This window comes from Mesocricetus auratus, unplaced genomic scaffold (genome assembly GCF_017639785.1).
Source record: "Mesocricetus auratus isolate SY011 unplaced genomic scaffold, BCM_Maur_2.0 Super-Scaffold_100007, whole genome shotgun sequence".
Lineage (NCBI taxonomy): Eukaryota > Metazoa > Chordata > Mammalia > Rodentia > Cricetidae > Mesocricetus > Mesocricetus auratus.
In genome coordinates, this window is record NW_024429191.1 from 25,877,974 (window position 1) to 25,897,083 (window position 19,110).

Below are 19,110 nucleotides of genomic sequence, written 5' to 3' on the forward strand. Positions count from 1 at the left end.
ACCTAGATTTAAAAGGAGTAAGGTCACAGCTTGTTAACCAGCACAGCTTCTCAGCAGCTTTTTGGATGAGCTGGAGCCAACTGTTCCTACTGCACTGATCTGCTTCTGTGTCTTCCCTAGATGAAACGGGAAGATTTACAGTCCATGAAGTATGTGGAGCTGTACCTGGTGGCCGATTATGCAGAGGTAAGGGATCAGCGATGGATCTCAGCAGAAAAAAATCCTCTCCTGAGAGGGTGCCCATTCTGCCTTCCGCTGCTTAGCGGAGATGTGGACACAGTCATAGTTTTGTTCTAGTTTGTCATATAAATTTGACCTTAAATCTGGCCAAGGGCTCTTTTAGCCATTTTAAATAGTCAGGAGAAAAATAAATCAACAATAACCAAAAGCCAAGGAAAGTTCTTAGTGTGAACATAAGCACAGCGTTACTTGGACAGGGTCCCAAGCTCCTAAGGTTCTGATATTTGTTCTTAGGACAGTCTACAGTTCTTTAGAGTCTTTTAGACCTCCTTCTTACAAAGGTAGCAAGGTCTTCAGTGTCTGATCAGATACCATTTCCTCATATGCATCTATTTTTAGATCCATGTTGGTGTCCCCAAATGTCCCCAGAGAAGCAGCGTATGTGGCACCTAGGAACTGTGAAAAATGCAAATCTCTGAGCCTTGCTCCAGATCTCTTATACCCCAACTTCTCAGGGTGGGGTCCCACAATCCATGTTTTAATAAGACATTGGGGGTAGTTTTAATACATAGTAGGTGATCTTGGGAACCCCTAGCCTAATAGAGCAGGGTCACCCCTTAATTCATAGTCTTCAGATTGGACAAGCCCTAAGATTTCACAAACATCCACTCACCTGGCTAGATCATTTGGTTCACTTTCTTGGGTGACTTCACAATTTTTCTATGGCGTGCTAGCATAGTGCTGGGCATTAGGATGCAGCCCTGAGCCAGAGCCACTCCTTACTCTGGACTTTACAGCAGAACCATAAATCCCTTGTAGTTCTAGAGCATGATAGCCACTGAAATGGTCCCTTGGCGATGTCTAGAATGCACAGAGAGGATCTGATGTGTTTGGGGACTTGAGAAATCCTCTCTGAGGTGGCAATGTTGAAGGTGGCAGCTCACAACATAGCGCCAGTGGAGAATTATCCTAGAGTCAACGGAGTCCTGCTTTCTTCCAGGAGCTGACCTAACATGATACAAGGACCACGTACCCACCACCCACGTTTCCATTAACCAGGTGTTTCCTTTAAGTCCCACATCATGCAGCGACACAGCCACAGCCAAGCACACTTCTGTGCTCTGGCTTAACACTGAACCAAAACTCTGTCCTCCGTGAAGGTGGAGCTCCTCAGTCTGTCTCACACCTGCTCTACTTGGGCCTACAGCTTCCCCCAGAGGTCTCTTTTCCACAGCCCCACAGTGTGGATCGGGGGAGTGCCGGGGTGGGGTAGGAGGGTTCAAGCCCAGGTTTGAGAGCTGCCGTTGAGTGCTAGAGGCAGGAAGAGATGGCCCTTGAGCTCCTTAGAGGAAGGGGGAGCTTACTGGGCAGCGGAGTGGGTGATGGACTTTCTAGGGAGAGAACATTGTGTTTGCTCTCAGATGAGCTTAGCTTTTTAACTGATGTTGGCATTGGTTTCTTTTTTCCCCAGCAGCTGGTGGTGGTTGGGTTTTGGTTTTTTTTTCTTCCTCTCTGTAGACTGATGTGCAGATGTGGGGAGCAGTATCAAAGGTTGATTTTAAAGCCAGCCAGGCTCCCAATCAACCTGTCCCACAGTGTCACCCTTACCACCACACTGTACTGGGAAGGTTGCTGGGAGAAAGCGTAGCCCCTTCCTCTAGAATAGTTCTCCATTTAAGCCTTGCATCTAGTGTCATCTGATTCAAAGGTCTTGGACCGTTGTTTTCCCAAGCCACAAGATCATTTGATCAGATAAATGGCCCTGTGACCAGGCACCTAGAAACCCCACTGCTCTGGTTAAAAGGGGGAGGAGGATTACTCCTTTTGCCCAGTGGTGCAGGGCTTTAAAAGCCACTGTATGTGAGTCTCCAGCAGGTGCCGAAGAGGAAGTAGGTGAAGATGGAGAGCCTTCAGCCTCCTGATGTCTAGACTCACAGCAAAGCAGGGAGGGAAAGTGTCTGCAGGAGACACCTTCATGACTGTGGGGCCAACCCGAGAATCTCACTGTTGCACAGGGGCAACTTTAAGCACCAGTAGAATAGGCACCTACACCCCCTTTTCTACAGTGCCGTGACTCTCACTTCCTGGTAGGTGAAGGGCTCTCTCGGTTCTCAGGGTCATGAACCTCCCTCAGGTCTAGGCTCGGATTCGTGTTGTAGTGGAATAGGCCAGGCAAGATTTGCAAGGCCCGGAACCTGCAGGTGGAAATGTATTCCTCGCAGTTAATCTGAGACTATGGGAAGATAAATGAAGGGAAAGCTGTGGTATTTGCAGTTCAGACTCAGCAGCCTTCTCCTCTGGGCTCTGAACTCAGAGCAGTGAGCAGGCGTCTCTGGGTGGGAAAGCAAGTGCTGGGAAGTGAGGCCATGGTACTACCATCTAGAGATCTGTCGGAGTGAAAGTGAACAATCAGCATCTCTCTGCCTAGTTCTAAGTGCGAGCTTGTGAGCATGTCCATTCCATAGGTGATGTGGAGCATAAGAGGGGCCTTTTGGGTGGTTCTGGACATGTTGATTCATTCATTAAGTGAAACAAAATGTAAGGGAGCAAAGAGTAAGATTCACATTGGAGACAGAAGCCTGTAAAGGACTTTGATGGTACCAGCAGGATGTGAGGGATCTGGGCATGGTTGACATACCTTGTTATACTTCCAGGGTCATCCCAGAATGTATAGCATTGAGACACATTTTTCTTATGACCAGGGGTTGTAAACTACAGCCCACAGCCATGTGGACCTAACACATGCTCCTATGAATAGTATACTGGAGCCAAGCACATCCTTTGGTTTATGGTATCCGGGAAGCTTCTCGGTCACCAAAGCAGAATTGGGTAGTTGGTCCACCAAGCATAACTGAGTAGTTGTGATCCACAACCATGTAGTCCACCAAGCCTAAAAATGTTTACTCTGTGGTGCATTTCAGAGTAAGCCTATCAATCCCTGCTCCAGAATCTTCTGGAAACATGATACGCTGCTTCAACAATGGTGGCCTTTCTGGGCCTTACTGTTTGAGGACAGGATTAATATATTTGGAAGCCCAAAATCTCATCCCTATGCTCTAATAAATATTTACTAAATGAGTGGAAATACTCTGCCACAGAGATAGTTTAGAAGCCAGGAATCGTCCTAATGGAGACTTCTAGATTAAACACTCTGCAAAGGTCTACGCAGCAGGGTACTAGAATTTAGCTCTGTAGGAGGTAAGGATAGCAGTGGGGTTCTCTTCTGGTGAGAGACAGTTACATTGAAGTCAACGAATGTTCTAGATTCTACAAGAGAAATTGGTACCCTTCTCTGTACCAGAGCTGGGACACAGACCTTGCCAAATATTTCAGGGTATTTTATTCAGCTGTTTATTCTTTTTCTTCTGTTGGAGTGGGAGGGAGGAAACATGTGACAGCTTGAAATTGAGTGGACATAGTACCCACCTAACAGTAAATTCCATTATGTCCTGTGTAAAAATGGCAGCAGACAAGGCATGTCCATCATTTGGGTTGGGAAAGGTTACAGTTCTAAATTTTTTTTTTATCTTTACTTCCTGATGATGTCCTTACTTCATTATTGAAGGTAAAAGAAAGAGGTCTGCCCCTTTCAGACAGAAGCAGTAAATATGAGACTGCCTCTTGGGACTCTAGGCAGACATTCTAATTGAATACAGCACCATCTTCTCTCCTATGCTTGATCAGCAATGTCTGACTTCACAATGGTGAAGTTTCAGAATCTTTTTCACTGCAGAAGGCACTGCCAGTTGGAATGGAGTGCAAGGCAAAACCTGTTTGCTGGTGCCACGTGGTCCCGTTGAGGGCACCCTCTATGTGACATTTGCATGGCCCTTCTCTGCAGTGGATTTTTGTAGCTCTTTTAAACCATGTACCTCCTAAGTAGAGGATCTGTCATTGTAGTTATATCTAGCTCTCTCACCATTGTAGTTGAAGCTCCGTAGTCTGGGGTCAGCATGTAGCATTTGTACCCCACCCCCACCTTTGCACTAAGCACAACAGCTTGTCTGTAGACTGATTCAGCAACCATTAGATCAGGGTTAACTGACCACATGCAGGCAAGCTTTGTAAGATGTGAGGCAGTGGTTTCTTACTGGGGGTGATGAGCAAAGTAAAGAGACCTGTCCGTCTTCTAACTCACCAGTGACTTAACCAGAGGCATTGTAACTTAACGCACAGGAAAATAAGATCACTTGAAGGGCCAGAGAAGATAACTGTGCCTGCTCCATCCTGCCTTGAGTTGGGAGATGGAGGTGCCAAGCGGGGGTCTTACTCTTGCTGAACTGTGGGAAGGATCATTGCCTAAAAGGGACTGCACACCAAAACCAGGAGAGTGAGAGCACATTCACTGACAAGAAATCAGGCACCAGAAAGGCCCTTGGATGAGAGCTGTCAGAGGATCTTACCTGGCTCTGTTTGTCCCATTTAGTTTCAGAAGAATCGGCACGACCAGGATGCCACCAAACACAAACTTATGGAGATCGCCAACTATGTTGATAAGGTGAGACCAGGTATGCTTTCTGGGGGAGGCGGTGACACCTGAGTTGGTCTTCAAGACAGGAGGTCGTACCTACCTGAGCTCTTGTTGCTGAATTGGGCATGGCCAGCAGGTCCTTGAAGGACTATTCCGTGCCATAGATGCTAGGGAGGGGAGGATGACAAAACCCCGACGTTAAACCAGAGGCAAGAAGCCCTTAGGGTTGAGTTTTTTGTTGTTTTGGTTTTTTTGTTGTGGTGGTGGTGGTGGTGGGGTATTTTGGGGCCTTGTTTTAATTTGTAAAGTCCAAGCATTGGCTTCAAACAGCGGCTTTCAGCTATTTTTATAGTTTTCTGATGGACTCTGTAAGAATGAGATCTTGTGCCCTTGCCCATAGAGAAATCAGATGGAAGCAGATGGCTGGAAACAGCAGCGGTACCCACAGCTCTGTCCCTCTGACCTTTCTCACATCTGAAGTGGCTGTTGAGGTACTTTGGGCAAGGAAGAGCCTAATTTAAGAACCCTTTGAGGATGTGTTTAAGAGTTCCTTCCAGGTGAAAGCCCAGCGATCCTGTTGAAGTGGATCAGGACCAGAATGAATGTACACAGAAAATCAGGGTTCTGTCCATCTCTCTGGAGCTGATATGTGAAATTGTCTGAGGAGCCCCTCTTCTAGGAGATTAGCAGAGGTTTGTGCTGAGCTATATAACCAGGGCATTCTGAGACCCAGAAGTAGTCTCATGAAATGCAGAGAAGGTAACTTTGCAATGGGAGCTCCTCTTCACAGGCTAATAGTGTGGACTTTAGCAAGTAAGCCTTGGTATGCTCTGGTCACGTGCCTCCTTTTGAGGGTTGGCAAAGGGGCAGTATTGGTGACTGAACCCAAGACTTTTTGCATGCAAGGCAAGTGCTCAGCCCTCCCTGCACAGGTCTCTTTGGGGCTCTGATAGCCGTTTCAGGAAACTGTAGAACTTTGAAGGCTTACCTCTTGGCCTGCTAGAGGTTCATGGGTTCTAGCTCTTGGGCCGGAAAGATGGCTCTGCTGTTGACACATAAACGTTTTAAACTTTCAGGGTTTAAAATTGGTTGCTGTGAAATCGTTAGACAGGAAGTTCTTGGCCTTGTATTTTTTTTTTCCACATCTGTCCTTAACAGCTGTGGAAATAGGTCAGTGGCATGTAACAGGTGAAAGTCAAACACTCGCCTTTCCTGGAGGGACACAGAGTCCTGTCTCCAGCTCCTACCTCAGCAACAATGGAGTCTCAATGATCATATAAGCAAACACTCAACATCTGGGAAAATGTGCTGGGGGCATGGGGGTGGATACAGGAAGCTGTTCCTACTGCCACCTGTGTGGAAACCCTTGTCCTGGAGGCCGGGGAGGTGGAGGGCTTGGCTGGCTGGCTTTAGGAATTTTCCTCCTGTACTGGGTGATAAGAACTCACCTTTAGGCACTGATGAAAAAAATGGAAGTGGCAATAAACACATCAAACAAACAAACAAACGAAAAACAAAAACTAAAGTGATCAGATGCACACAAGAAGGAAGCCACAGACCCGCAGGGGAAGCCTTGCTGGATGTCCTTTCTTTGTAGCCTCTACTTTCCTCCCAGCACAGGAGGTTAATCACTCCCCGGGGGTGAGATGCAAGAGCTCTTCTGAAACTTGCTGAGCCAGCTACTTGGCTTGAACATTTTAACACTAAAACTGGAAGGAGTCCACCCATGTGCTGAATCAGGAGCCCAATCCACAGTATTTTTCCTAGACTGTTAAAAAAAAAAGCCAAGCTCACTTCCTTAAAATAGTGAAGTGAGTTCAAGTTCAGAAGCTCTGGGCTTTTTGTGATGATGAATGTGTCACAAGCAGGAATCTCAGTGTCTTAGGGGCAAGTGAGGGATCTGAATATGTACCCGTGTTCATGTGTGGGTATGTGTGTAGTGTATTATAGTATATAATATGGAGGTGTATATCTGTCACCTATTATATGATCCCAACTCTCCAGCGGCTGATTGTCACAAGGGCCTGACCATATAATCTGGAGTTCTTCCTGGTTCCAGAGTCTTCCTGCTGAGACCCTGGGCAAATTTCTTAACCTCCATGAGCCTCAGTCAGTACTTGTCTTGTTCATGAAAAGTTAACCACAAACAGTGGTGCCCCACTTACCATTTTTATCTGGGATGGAAACCCCTGTCCCATTTTTTGACTGATGTAATCTATCCCTTTGTGGCCTCTGTGTCCATGAGAGGCTTTTTGTTTTATTTATTATTTTATTTTTGCCTGGCGTGTAAAGTACCAGCTCCCATGTAAAAGCCAGGCATGGTGGCATGTGCTTGTAACTGAGGCTGGTGGGGGGTTGGGGAGACGTGTAGAGGACAGAGATAGGTCCATCCCTGGACCTCATAAGCCAGACAGAGTCAGACTGAATCAATGAGCTCCTAGTTTAGTGAGAGTCCATGTCTCAAAAAAAAATGTGGGGAGTAATGGAGGAAGGCCCAACACTGAATTCGGCTCCACGTGTACATGTGCACACACAGGACACATGTACATATAACATCCACAGCCACTGACTCAGTAGCGTCGAGGTCAGATTCGTTAGAGAGTGCTCCCAGCAGCTGTGCTCTGAGTGTACAGACTGGGTGGTAGGAGGAGCTGGCCTTTCTGTGTCTTTTCAGTTTTACCGACCCCTGAACATCCGGATTGCTCTCGTGGGCTTGGAGGTGTGGACACATGGAGACAAGTGTGAAGTTTCAGAGAATCCCTACTCTACCCTTTGGTCCTTTCTTAGTTGGAGGCGCAAGCTGCTTGTCAAGAAGAGCCATGACAACGCGCAGCTAATCACGTAAGTCGCCCTTTTCTGGTAGTGTTGCATCAGCTCTGGCTGCAGAAGGGGTACTCTGCCTGCCATAGGGGTACTAAGTTCACCCATTCTTTCCCCAGGGGCAAATATTGGTTGTGCAAGAGCTCCACTGCTCCCTGGCCAGATACCCGGGCATTTTTCAGACCTATCACACTTTGAAAAAAATGTTAAAAAGTCTAAGAATGGTAATAGTCCTGTGACGTGTTTCCCATCTATGTGAGGAAAAGGGCCTCACCCGTAATCAGATGAGCAGCTGAGGCACTTGAGTGTCTGTTAGGGGAGCAGATGACTCTTGGTCACAGCTGACAGCCTGAAACACGTCCATCTAGCACGTCAGCTGTCCTCCCATCACGCGGTGCAGGCCCTCAGGTCCTTCACGTGCCTCTCCAAGCATCTCAGGGCTGAGTGCCTGGGGAGGTCAAAAAGGCAGATTGTAGGACCTTGATGAGAAGGCTTGGCCAGAGGAAGTGCCAGCCAAGGACTATGCTGAGTTTCAGCTGCCTCAGAGAGAAAAGAATACTGACAGAGTCGAGGTGGTAGGTGGCAGCCCCCCAAGGGGGATTGGTGTATATCAGTGTTGGCCTTCCCAGGTAACTGGGTAATTTGAGGTGGTTACAATAAAAGGTACATAGATAATAAACTTTTACTTCTTTCTCTTGAACACAGCCAATACCTTAATCTACCCTCTCATAGCAACTGGTGTTTCCCATATTTCCTTGTCCCTGAAACCTGAGTGGTCACGCAAGGGCCATCCACTGACTGAGCAAGTCTTTGTTTCCTGAAATGTTTGGCCTGAACAATTGGATGGAACACCTTGAATCTGTTTGCAGTAGGGCTTCTCTAAGCCAAGTGCAAGTTTGTAAACTAACAACAAGTTATCATACAGTTTGGCAGATACTGAATTTATTAAGGGGACATTTATCAGACATCCATCTATTCCCTCTTGCTTACTCTGCTTGGGTGCAACAGAGAGAGGGGTATGTTAAACTGGGGGGAACAAAGCTGGCTGTTGACGTGTTAGGTGCATCATTGCAGAGCAGAGGCGAAAACAGCTCACCCTGCACCCAGCTGTGCTTCGTGAGGCTCCCAAAGAGATGCAGCTGTTTGCTTGGTCCCTGTGTGATTTGAGGATGAAACGTCAACCCCACAGCTGCTACCCAGCATCCCCACTTTTACCCTTAAGACACATGCCACTGGTGGTTAGGCCTGGGCCCCTGGCCACTGGTGGAAGAGGACATGACTCATTTGGGCCCGTAGCCTGTGTCACACCCTTTGCCCCTCCTCCTGCCTCTGACCACTCTCCACGAATCAGGAATGGGGCGCAGCTTTTCAAACCCTGCCTTCTTCCTTTCAGAGTCTTTGGTTGCATTGTGAGGGCAAAGTGACCTTTCCTCTATGCTACTGAGGGAGTAAGTGAGAGGAAATCAGAGGTGTGGTATCCTGAAAGTTGTCCAGTTGCCTGGGTTACCTGGCTCGCCCCCTTAGGAATAATCTGGGAATGGGGTTAGTGCATAGCATGGTAGCCATTCACTCTTGTCCCAGGGGAGCGGCTCTCTCAGCCTCCCAGCTGAATTACTTATCTTTTTTTCCTTCCTGCAGGGGCAGGTCCTTTCAAGGTACCACCATTGGCCTGGCCCCACTCATGGCTATGTGCTCCGTGTACCAGTCTGGAGGTGTCAGCATGGTGAGTTTCAGACCATACTGCATAAAGGGACAGTGACTCCGGAGAGAGGAGGCCGGCTTTGAAAAACCAAATTGATACTTATAGTTGCAGAAGAAAAACACATTAAAAAGAGCAAATATTTCAAATGAAGTTACTAGGGCCTAAGGATGCTAAATTTTCCTTCATCCTAGTTTATTTTGGTTTTTAGGCAACTTTATAAACAGATCTCTAGATTTCTCGTGTATGATTCCAAACCAGAGACTGAGGGAGTAAAAACAGGAACTCGAGGTAGAAAAAAGATGCGGAGGTATTGAATCCTTAGGAATCATTACATTGTGAAACGAGAACCTATATCAAGAGTCACAATGAGGACATTCCTGTCTTTTGAAATTCTGACTTGGCAAGAGTACGTTTTCTGTTTTGCTTGCCTGGTTATGTAGCTGTGGCTGGCCTAGAACTCACTGTGTAGACCATGCTGGCCTCAGACTTGCTATCTAGCTGACAATGACCTTGAAGTTCTGTTCTTCCTAATTCCATCTCGTGTGTGCTGGGACTAAAGATGTACACCACCATGCCTGGTATAAATACCCTTTTTTTTCTGCTTTTGTTCTCCTGTTTGGTGCTTTTGAGATGAGTCTCACTATATTTATGACCCAGGCTGGTTCCAAACATCTGGGTGTGAATCACTCCCCTGCCTGAGCCTCTCCACTACCAGGGACTATGGGTTTGCATCCTTGCTACAGCTCTATTTGTTCTTTCTCTTTGCTTTCTTTTGAAAGGTTTTGTTCTGGTTTTTTGTTTGCTTTGTTTTTGATGGTTCACAGCACACACTACGCCAGGTTGTGCATGTGGTGCTTTCAGAAAACAGTCAGCCAAGTGTGGCAACTGCTCAACTCGAGGGGATACTCAAGGCCATTCACAGTCTGGGTCTTTTTAAGAGCACAGGAAACACAGTGTGCTGAGCACGTGATTTCCTCATGAGGACAGTGGCTTTAGACTCCTTAATAGCAAGTTATATAGACAGAGTCAATGTACTCAGTCTTAGGGGAATCAGAGGAGAGCTATCAGGCTCAGGTAACAAAAAGGCCTGTAAGCCAGGCGGTGGTGGCACATGCCTTTAATCCCAGCATGTGGGAGGCAGAGGCAGGAGGAACTTGAGTTCAAGGCCAGCCTGGTCTACAGAGTGAGTTCCAGGACAGCCAGTGCTACATGGAGGAACCCTGTCTCAAAACAAAACCAAAGTGGGCCAGGGCGTGCAAATCAGAAATGAAACCTTGACCTTGAACTGAAACTCTTCTCTGAACAGGACCACTCTGAGAACGCCATTGGCGTGGCTTCCACAGTGGCCCATGAGATTGGGCATAACTTTGGCATGAGCCATGATTCCGCACATTGCTGTTCGGCCAGCCCAGCTGATGGCGGGTGCATCATGGCAGCTGCCACTGGGTGAGTCAACCGGAAGGGTGAAGGTGGGGAGAAGAGCGACCCAAGCAGTCCTTCTAGATGGCCCCAGTGAAAACTTTAAACGATTGATTGTGACGGGAAATGAGTCACACCGAGGATGCCGGGCAAAGGTAGTTGGATATTTAGTAAGATAGAGATAAGTAACTTACATGAGAACTGGGTCAGTGTTCTATGATCTCCGAACCTCGGCTGGGATCCAAGAGAGAGCTTTCCTTTCTTTTCCTCTTTTATCTCTCCCCTTTCCCATGTCCCTCTGTCCACGCCCAAACGGGCGTGGTCAGTACCTCAGGTGTGTGAGATCTTCCCTACAATTCCCCTTTTAGTCTAAATAAAAGGTTTAGATGAGGTAGACAGATGTATTGTGGGATACTGAGTTCCTTGAAGCAGGCTGGGGCTGGTAGAGCACTAGATGGAGTTACAGCTGGTAGTTTTCAGCAATAAAAACATTTTTTTTGAAAATATACATAAGAAAGTGTCTGGCCTAGTCTAATTTTGAACTTGGGAATTTCAGCTCTCTGCCCACCTCAGTCATCCAAGTACCTGGGGCTTTAAGTATGTGCCACCACACCCATATGCCCACAGTTCTTCATCAGGAAGTGTCTTATCATTGCTGTGAAGAGACACCAGCACCAGCAACTCTTATAAAGAAAACATTTAATTGGGGTGGCTCGTTTATAGTTTCAGAGGTTCAGTCCATTATTATGACAGAAAGCACAGTGGTGGCATGCAGGTAGATGGTGGAACTGAGAGTCCTGCTTCTGGCAGGCAACAGGAAGTGGACTGACAGTTACACTAAGGGAAGCTTGAGCAAAGGAGACCTCAAAGACTGCCCTCACAGTGACATACTTCCTCCAACAAGGCCACACTTCCTAATAGTGCCACTCCTTTGGGGGTCATTTTCTTTCAAACCACCACAGGAAGCTTTGTGAGGCCCTGTTTTGATCAGAACCACAACCCACAACCAACGTGGTCAGTGCTGCTGTATCCCAGGCCTCTTTGGGAGCTCTGTAGTTTATAGAACAAGGGGAGAAGGGGGACATCCACCCACTCCTCAGGGAAGCCATGATATAAGCAAGACTACTGAGTCTCCAGTGGATTTTCTGAACCAGAGCTTTTGAAAGCAGAGAGCTTATCTCGGCATACATCATGGCAGGTTTGAGACTCGAGCCACTCCTCAGTAGAATTTTTATTATACTCCTCCATTCAAACCATTGGGGCCTGCTTTTGCTTCCTAGAGAAGGGTGGTTCAATGCAGCTTTGCTTGTAACACTAGTGTTTGCTCACCACTCCCTGACTACTGTGACACCAAAAGGGTGCTGGTGACATGTGGGATACAACTCCATGGGCATAGCTCATAGTTCATAGTTTAAGTCCACCCCTTTCATTGCCAATCCCAACAGAGCGATGGTTTTCAACCTTCCTAATGGCAGGCCCCTTGGATACAGTTCCTCATGTTGTGGTGGCCCCAACCATAAAATTATTTTGTTGCTACTTCATAGCTGTAATAGTAATGTAAATAACTGATATGCACAATACCTGATATGTGACCCTAAAGGGATCACAACCCATGGGTTGAGAACTGCTGCAGTAGAGTATCTGTAGACCAGTGGGTGACCGTGATATTCATTACTACTCTAATCTGCTTTTAAGTTATTCACACACTAATGACTAGTAGCAAATTCCTTGGGGGCATACTGTCATGCTGGAGGAATCCTTCAGTGTTTAACTTTTAATTGGTGAGAATTAAGGGCCAGGCCTTACCTGGGCCTCTTTACAGACCCACGTTGTAATATAGCAGTTTCCCTGTATTTAAAGCTTGTGCTGTGCAGCTGTGTGACTTTCCTCCACGTGCCTGTGATGAATTTTGTTTATAAAGTAGGTCCAATAAGAGGTTAAAAACAGTAACTCGAAATAAACTAGAACGTTTAAAACAGTGATGATAATAGATGTTACTTCACACTTAGAAACTTCTAGAAATGGACAGATCCTCTTTAATATTTTCAGATCTCTGTTGACTATGAGTAACCAAAACTATGGACAGCAAAGCTGCAGATAAGGGAACTGCCTCTCTTTTGGTTGGTTTCCATAGCAGCAGGCAACTTGGGAGCTTTTTGTACACACTCTTATGATAGAGACCACACATTTGTGTATTGGCCAATGGAGTTTGCTTATCAGGAGAAAGAGATCAGCCCTTTAGCCCATGAGTAAATTAAACCCATGATCCCAGGCTCTCTGGTTCTGGTTTTGTCAAGAGAAAATAGATACCCATCTGGCATTGAGTTGGCTGGTGTTCTGTTCAGCTCTCAGTATGGAAACTTGTGTTAATATACTCACTGTCCATACTGTAGCTCTATCATGGAAAGGGCAGAAACTGCTGTTCTATTTCTCATCTGCCTTTTTCATTTTGGGGAGGGAGTTGGGGTTCAAGACATGGTTTCTCTGTGACTTTGGAGGCTGTCCTGGAACTAGCTTTTGTAGACCAGGCTGGTCTCAAACTCAGAGGTCTGTCTGCCTCTGCCGCCCAAGTGCTGGGATTAAAGGCGTGCACCACCACCTGGTGCCTTTTTCATTTTTAATAAGAGAAATGTAACCATATGGCATGCTTATCCTTTCATGATTTAGGATAGAAGAATTCTAAGTTCATGTATCAATGAATGTCCTGGTGTAGGTCAAAGGGCATGTGTAGGGGTTTCATTCAGGTCAAGTTAGCCTCCTGGGTGGCAGGACAGCAAGTTATATGGTGTGCTTAAACTCTCTACTAATGTCTCCCTGTTCTCTGACAGGCACCCTTTCCCCAAAGTGTTCAGTTGGTGCAACAGGAGGGAGCTGGACAGGTACCTGCGGTCAGGAGGTGGGATGTGTCTCTCGAACATGCCGGATACTAGGACGCTGTATGGAGGCCGGCGCTGTGGCAACGGGTACCTGGAAGATGGTGAAGAATGTGACTGTGGGGAGGAAGAGGTAAGTGTCAGGGCCATGCTAGGGAGAGGGGAGACTCTGCATAGGTTTTCAGAGCTTAAGGACATCGAAAGGACACCGTGACAGATCATTTCTTAGTTGCCAGCATTTCTTACACATGACCGCCACAGACCCTTTGTGTGTAAGATGTAGATAGCGAGTCTGCCAGCAGGACCGTTTCGATGGCCTCTGCAGCTGTGATCAGCACTGTCATATCCAAGATCAGGGTGGAGCCCCTGTGGGCAACTGCTCTAGCCACAGACCATGATCCCAGGGCTCGTAGGCCCCTCCTCCTCTCCCGGAGGAGCCCCAGATGGTGTCTTTAGCCCTCCAGCTGCGCTGAGTTTACTCAGGAGGCCACACAGCCAACGGAATAAGCTCATGAACAGGATCGTGGTGCGAGCCTGGTGCAGAGCCTTGAGATAACGAGCTGTTGAGCCTGGAGAAGAGAGGATTCACAGGGAGTGCCGCAAGTGTGGGAAGGCCGCTGAGGAAGGAGAAGCAGGGCTCCCGTGGATAGGCCTTTCCTCCTTCGCAGCTTCGGAATGAGTGTGGAGGGCATACACCCTCAGCTGTCGTTTTCATCAGGAACATGTTTTTCTGCCCCCCAAAAAGAAAAAAGCAGAACTAGATTGTTTCGTCTCTATTTTTTGAAGGATGAGAAAGTGTATGTTAACCCATGCTTGACAGTTGGTGAACAGCAGGTGATGTTTGGGCTGTGAGTCTGGAGGTGTCAGAATGATCTCTATGCCAAGATGTCCTTCTGGTGTTTTACATTAATATTGCGCGCACGCGTGTGTGTGTGTGTGTGTGTGTGTGTGTGTGTGTGTGTGTGTGTGTGTGTGTGTGTGTGTGCGCGTGTCAGAAAATAATGGCAGAGTTTTTTTCCCCCTTTCCTTTCACCATGTGGAAACCAGGGACCAAACTCAGGTTGTCAGGCTTGGCAGCAAGTGTCTTCACCCGCTGAGCCACCTTCTGGTCTTGTTCTTAAATAGAACCCTGGAACTATCAGAATGAAAGAACCGTGAACTGAAAGCAAGGGTTAGCCCTGGTCCTTTGGCAAAGAGGGAGCTGAATGGTAGGATTTTGCAAGTTCAGTATGACCTCGTAATTCCGGGATAATACCTACCCAGAATTACCACATAGTCCCACTTAAGTTGCGGCTTCTACAAAGATGGTGCACCTGTGTCTTTTCTCTGGCTAATATGCATTACCTTAATGAAGAGCTTCCAAGTGATGGCCTAGTGAGTTCTGGGGAGCAGAAAGCAGGACACACCAGGCAGGTGGGGAATGGAGGGGCCAAGGCGCCCCCTGCTGGGCTCTGACTCTTGCCCTGCTGTTGCAGAGGCCAAAACCTATGTGTTGCCTTCGCAGGAGTGTAATAACCCTTGCTGCAATGCCTCCAACTGCACTCTGAAGGAAGGGGCTGAGTGTGCCCATGGTTCCTGCTGTCACCAGTGTAAGGTGAGTGCCCTTTCCCCCTGCCTCAGGCTTTGAGATGACAGGCTAGTGGGTGATGACTGTGTTTCAGCATGCATCGAAAGTTGTAGACGCAGGGCTTGGGAGTGTGGCCCATAGTAGAGCCTGTGCTGCTGTTTGTGTTTTTTGGCTCTTTGGGGAGTCTGCCACCCAGCTCCCAAATAAATACACACAGAGACTTATTATTACTTATAATAATTATATATTATATATATATATCAGTTTGCCTTTTTTCTTGCCAGCTTTTCTTAAATTATCCTGTCTGCCATTTGCCTCAGGCCTTTTACCTTTCTCTATTTCTGTATATCTTCTTTCCTTATTTCATGTCTGGCTGTGTGGGTGGGTGGCTGGCCCCTTATTTCTCATTCCTCCATCCTCTCTTCCCAAATTTCTCCTCCTCCTTATCTCTGCCTGCCAGTCCCGCCTATCCTTTCTTCTGCCTAGCTACTGGGTGTCAGCTCTTTATTAGACTAATCAGGTGTTTTAGACAGGCAAAATAACACAGCTTCACAGAGTTAAACAAATGCAACATAAAAGAATGCAGCACGCCTTTGCATCGTTAAGCAAATGTTGCACGGCATAAACAAATTAATACATCTTAAAATAATAATCCACAACACTGCTTTCATGCTCAAAGCTCTGGATTCAACCCCAGCACTGGGAGGATGGGAAAGGAAAGAGGATGGGTGTGTGTGTGTGTGTGTGTGTGTGTGTTAGATATTTGGAAGGAGAATGTCTCTTCAACTAAGCCTACAGTTTTTCCACCCTGGGCCTCCTTGTGTTCAAAGCACCCCAAGGAGTATACATGCATGCATACATACATACATAAATTCACATACATATACATACATATGTATACACACATATACATATATATATGTGTGTATATATATGCTCTATATACGATTAAGATATATATTTAAGATATATATCTTTTTATTTTGAGACAAGAGCTCACCAAATTATTCAGAGTGGCCTTGTACTTACTCTGGAGTCCAGACAAGTTCTGAAATCACTACCCCCCACCCCGAGGGATTGTCAGCCTCAGTTACCAGACCCAGCTTGGCCTCATTTTTACTTGAACACATTAAAACGATGTCGTGATTTTGACTAACATCATTGACTACCTTGGTAGATGTCAAGCACCAGGCTGAGAATTTTATATAGGTTATCTTATTCAGTCTTCGAAAAGCCCCGTGGAGTACATATTACTGCCTTTGCTTTTAAGGGAAGGAAACCAGGGTCATTAGGACATGGGTGATGTATTCTAGATTCCATCAGGGCCTGAACCCAGTTCTTCTCGACTTTGGAGCCCGCATTCCTAATATCAACACAGGAAATAATTTATTACTATTAGTGACCACATAGCACTGAAAAGAAAACCTTTCAAGTCTAAATCTGATAATTCAGGAAGTTCCAAAACGAAAGATGAAAATTTTGGTAATAAAATCTGTCCAAATGGATATGAGACTAATTATAGTCTTTATGGAAAAAATCGCATAAAGTAAATAATTTCATTTTAATATTGATTATAAAGTGTATTTTAGGTATTACTGGGTTATATAATACACATATATAGTGGCAAGTATATACTTGTGATTATACACATCTAATCATAAGGATTTCTACATATACATTGTTGGACTTATATGTGTACACATGCACATACACACTATTAATGATATTTGAACTTTTGAGTTACCTTATTAACCTGGAATCTGAATTCTATAGGCGTTTTAGGACGGAGCAGGGGCCTGTCCTGCCCTCAGATTGCCAAGTGCACACTGTGTAGTTAAGTGTGCGTATATACCGAGGGTTCTGCCTCTGCACACTGACTGGCCTTACTCGAAAAGGGACCTGGCTGCTCTTTCTCCTGAGAAGATGTGGTGGGCCTGAGAAGATCATGGCCTCCTGGAATTGAGGGAGTGCCTTACTCTTTGAGTCGTAGGTGTCCTTTCCTGGCTCAGGGGAACTTGGACACCATCTGGTTTGACCTGGAAGCCCCAGAGAGGCTGTGCTGGGTTGAGTCCTTCAAGTCTCAAAGGCTAAAGAATAAGCATGGAGTGACCTTTCCCTCAGCTCCCAGACTTCAGCTTGTGCCTCACAAAGGATCCCTTGACTTCAAGTCCTGCTGTGTGAATCTGGAGAGCCACCTGAGCTCGAGCTGTCTGTCTACAGACTGGCATGAGTTCTAGACACACTGTCGGGGGAAGCTGAAGGCGAAGGTTTTAAGTCGGTTTTTACTGCTTTCCCAAATGTGCTGTTGATTGGTTCTTTAATCTGAAAACTGGGATAAGTAGTTGTATCTGTTTCATGGATATTTTGAGATTGGACGAGATAAGTATTTGGATGACACTCAGCCCCATGCTTGGCCTAAAAGTTGGGATGTATTGTTCCTGAAGTGTTTGGAGTCACAAGCTTCATGTGGTGAGGCATGTTCTAATTCTGGCACTCCAGAGGTTAAGGCAGGAGGATTGCCATGAGTTCAAGGCCAGGCTGTGCTAAATAATGAGTTTGAGGGTAGTTTCAAGAACAAAACAAGAAATCTTGTAAATTGAAAATTTACACAAATGCCGTGTGTGTGTGTGTGTGTGTGTGTGTGTGTGTGTGTGTGTGTGTGTGTGTGTGTGTTATGTGCACATATCAGGGCATTAATCTGTCACACACCATGAGACTTCAAATATATTGTGTTTCAATTCTTTATATAGGACTGTCATACAAACTAAATGAAGTCCCAATGACACTTAAGTGAAGCTGCATAAAGGCAGCTATAATTGCCAAGACACAGAGTAAACTATAAATTGTTACATAAATATTGCTTCTTGCCCGCTTCCTAAGCCTGCTGTGAAAAGGAAGTGAGTTGCATTTGTTTTTGTGGATACAACTTTGAAGGTGCCCGGTAACTGTTCATATCAGAAGCTCATGATGGCTTGAGCTGAGGAAGTCATGTGATAAGTGCTGTGTGATATCAAGGCAACGGAGAATTGCCTTCCAAGGATGCGATGCTAGTGAGCTCTCGGCTGGAAGGGTTGAGGGGCAGGAAGAAGTGACTACTTTTCTTTTCTTGTTCTACAACTCAGCTGGTGGCTCCTGGAACCCTGTGTCGTGAGCAGGTGCGGCAGTGTGACCTCCCCGAGTTCTGCACCGGCAAGTCTCCCCACTGCCCCACCAACTTCTACCAGATGGATGGCACCCCCTGTGAGGGTGGCCAGGCCTACTGCTACAATGGCATGTGCCTCACTTACCAGGAGCAGTGCCAGCAGCTGTGGGGACCCGGTAAGGACCCTCCTGGAGAGCATGTTCTCTTCCAGCCATCACTTCTGAGCCAGCCTCCCCGCTGGCCACTTAGCATGGCCTAGCATCTTGGCTTTAGAGCATTCTCAAATACCATCTCTGGTCCTCTTAGTTCAAGGGAGACATCCAGGGGCAGCCAGGTGACAGCGCTCTTCCCAGTCCTTTGAGGCTTTTACTCCTAACAGTTCTAACAGGATACTGGATAGCAATAACCCCCCCCACACCAATGAAGCAGAAATGGAGATTAAAACAAAAGTCAAAACACCCTTAAGCTATAAAAGATGTTTAACCTCAGTCTTATTGAGGGAAAGCAAATTGTAACTACCATGAAGTGGAGTTTTTTTGTGTATCAGGTTACAAAGACAGCAAGTGATATAATAATAGCAACAACTATCATAACATGGTCTTGTGGAGAGTGTGAGGAAACAGATAGACCCCTGTAGAAAGGTTTAGAGATAGCAAAAATTTTAATGCACTTTCTGGTCCCATTAATTACACTAGGCTTAAACTTTTTTCACTCATCCTTTTTTTCTGAGTTTTTACATCATATGGAATACATGAGAATATAAAAAAGGTTTATGCTTCTTCCTTTAATAAATGGGGTCTTGTTTATTTTTACATAAATAATTAAATCTTGGCTAAGTAGTTGATGGTGCAGGACATAGAGCACCTTCAGTGGTTTTTAGAGTTGATTGATATTGTGATTTTATAGTTGTCAATGATTGAAACACCATGTGGTACA

The 19,110-nt window shown here is 46.1% G+C and overlaps 1 protein-coding gene across 3 annotated transcripts in view; it reads left to right on the plus strand.

The window, feature by feature from the left end:
* Positions 1-19,110, plus strand: part of Adam19 (ADAM metallopeptidase domain 19) — an 82,768-nt gene that overhangs the window by 49,893 nt on the left and 13,765 nt on the right. For 2 of the 3 annotated variants that reach the window (XR_005878176.1, XM_005071903.4), the window contains exons 7-14: positions 121-186; positions 4,607-4,678; positions 7,326-7,492; positions 9,110-9,194; positions 10,480-10,619; positions 13,421-13,598; positions 14,970-15,059; positions 18,155-18,350. Coding sequence is in view for 2 of the 3 variants with exons in the window: in XM_005071903.4 (XP_005071960.1) it covers positions 121-186; positions 4,607-4,678; positions 7,326-7,492; positions 9,110-9,194; positions 10,480-10,619; positions 13,421-13,598; positions 14,970-15,059; positions 18,155-18,350 (994 nt within the window). In the remaining variant the exon portion in view is untranslated. Of the gene's footprint in view, positions 1-120; positions 187-4,606; positions 4,679-7,325; positions 7,493-9,109; positions 9,195-10,479; positions 10,620-13,420; positions 13,599-14,472; positions 14,840-14,969; positions 15,060-18,154; positions 18,351-19,110 lie in introns of those variants that run through there. The other variant, XM_021228288.2, reaches the window with a different exon arrangement.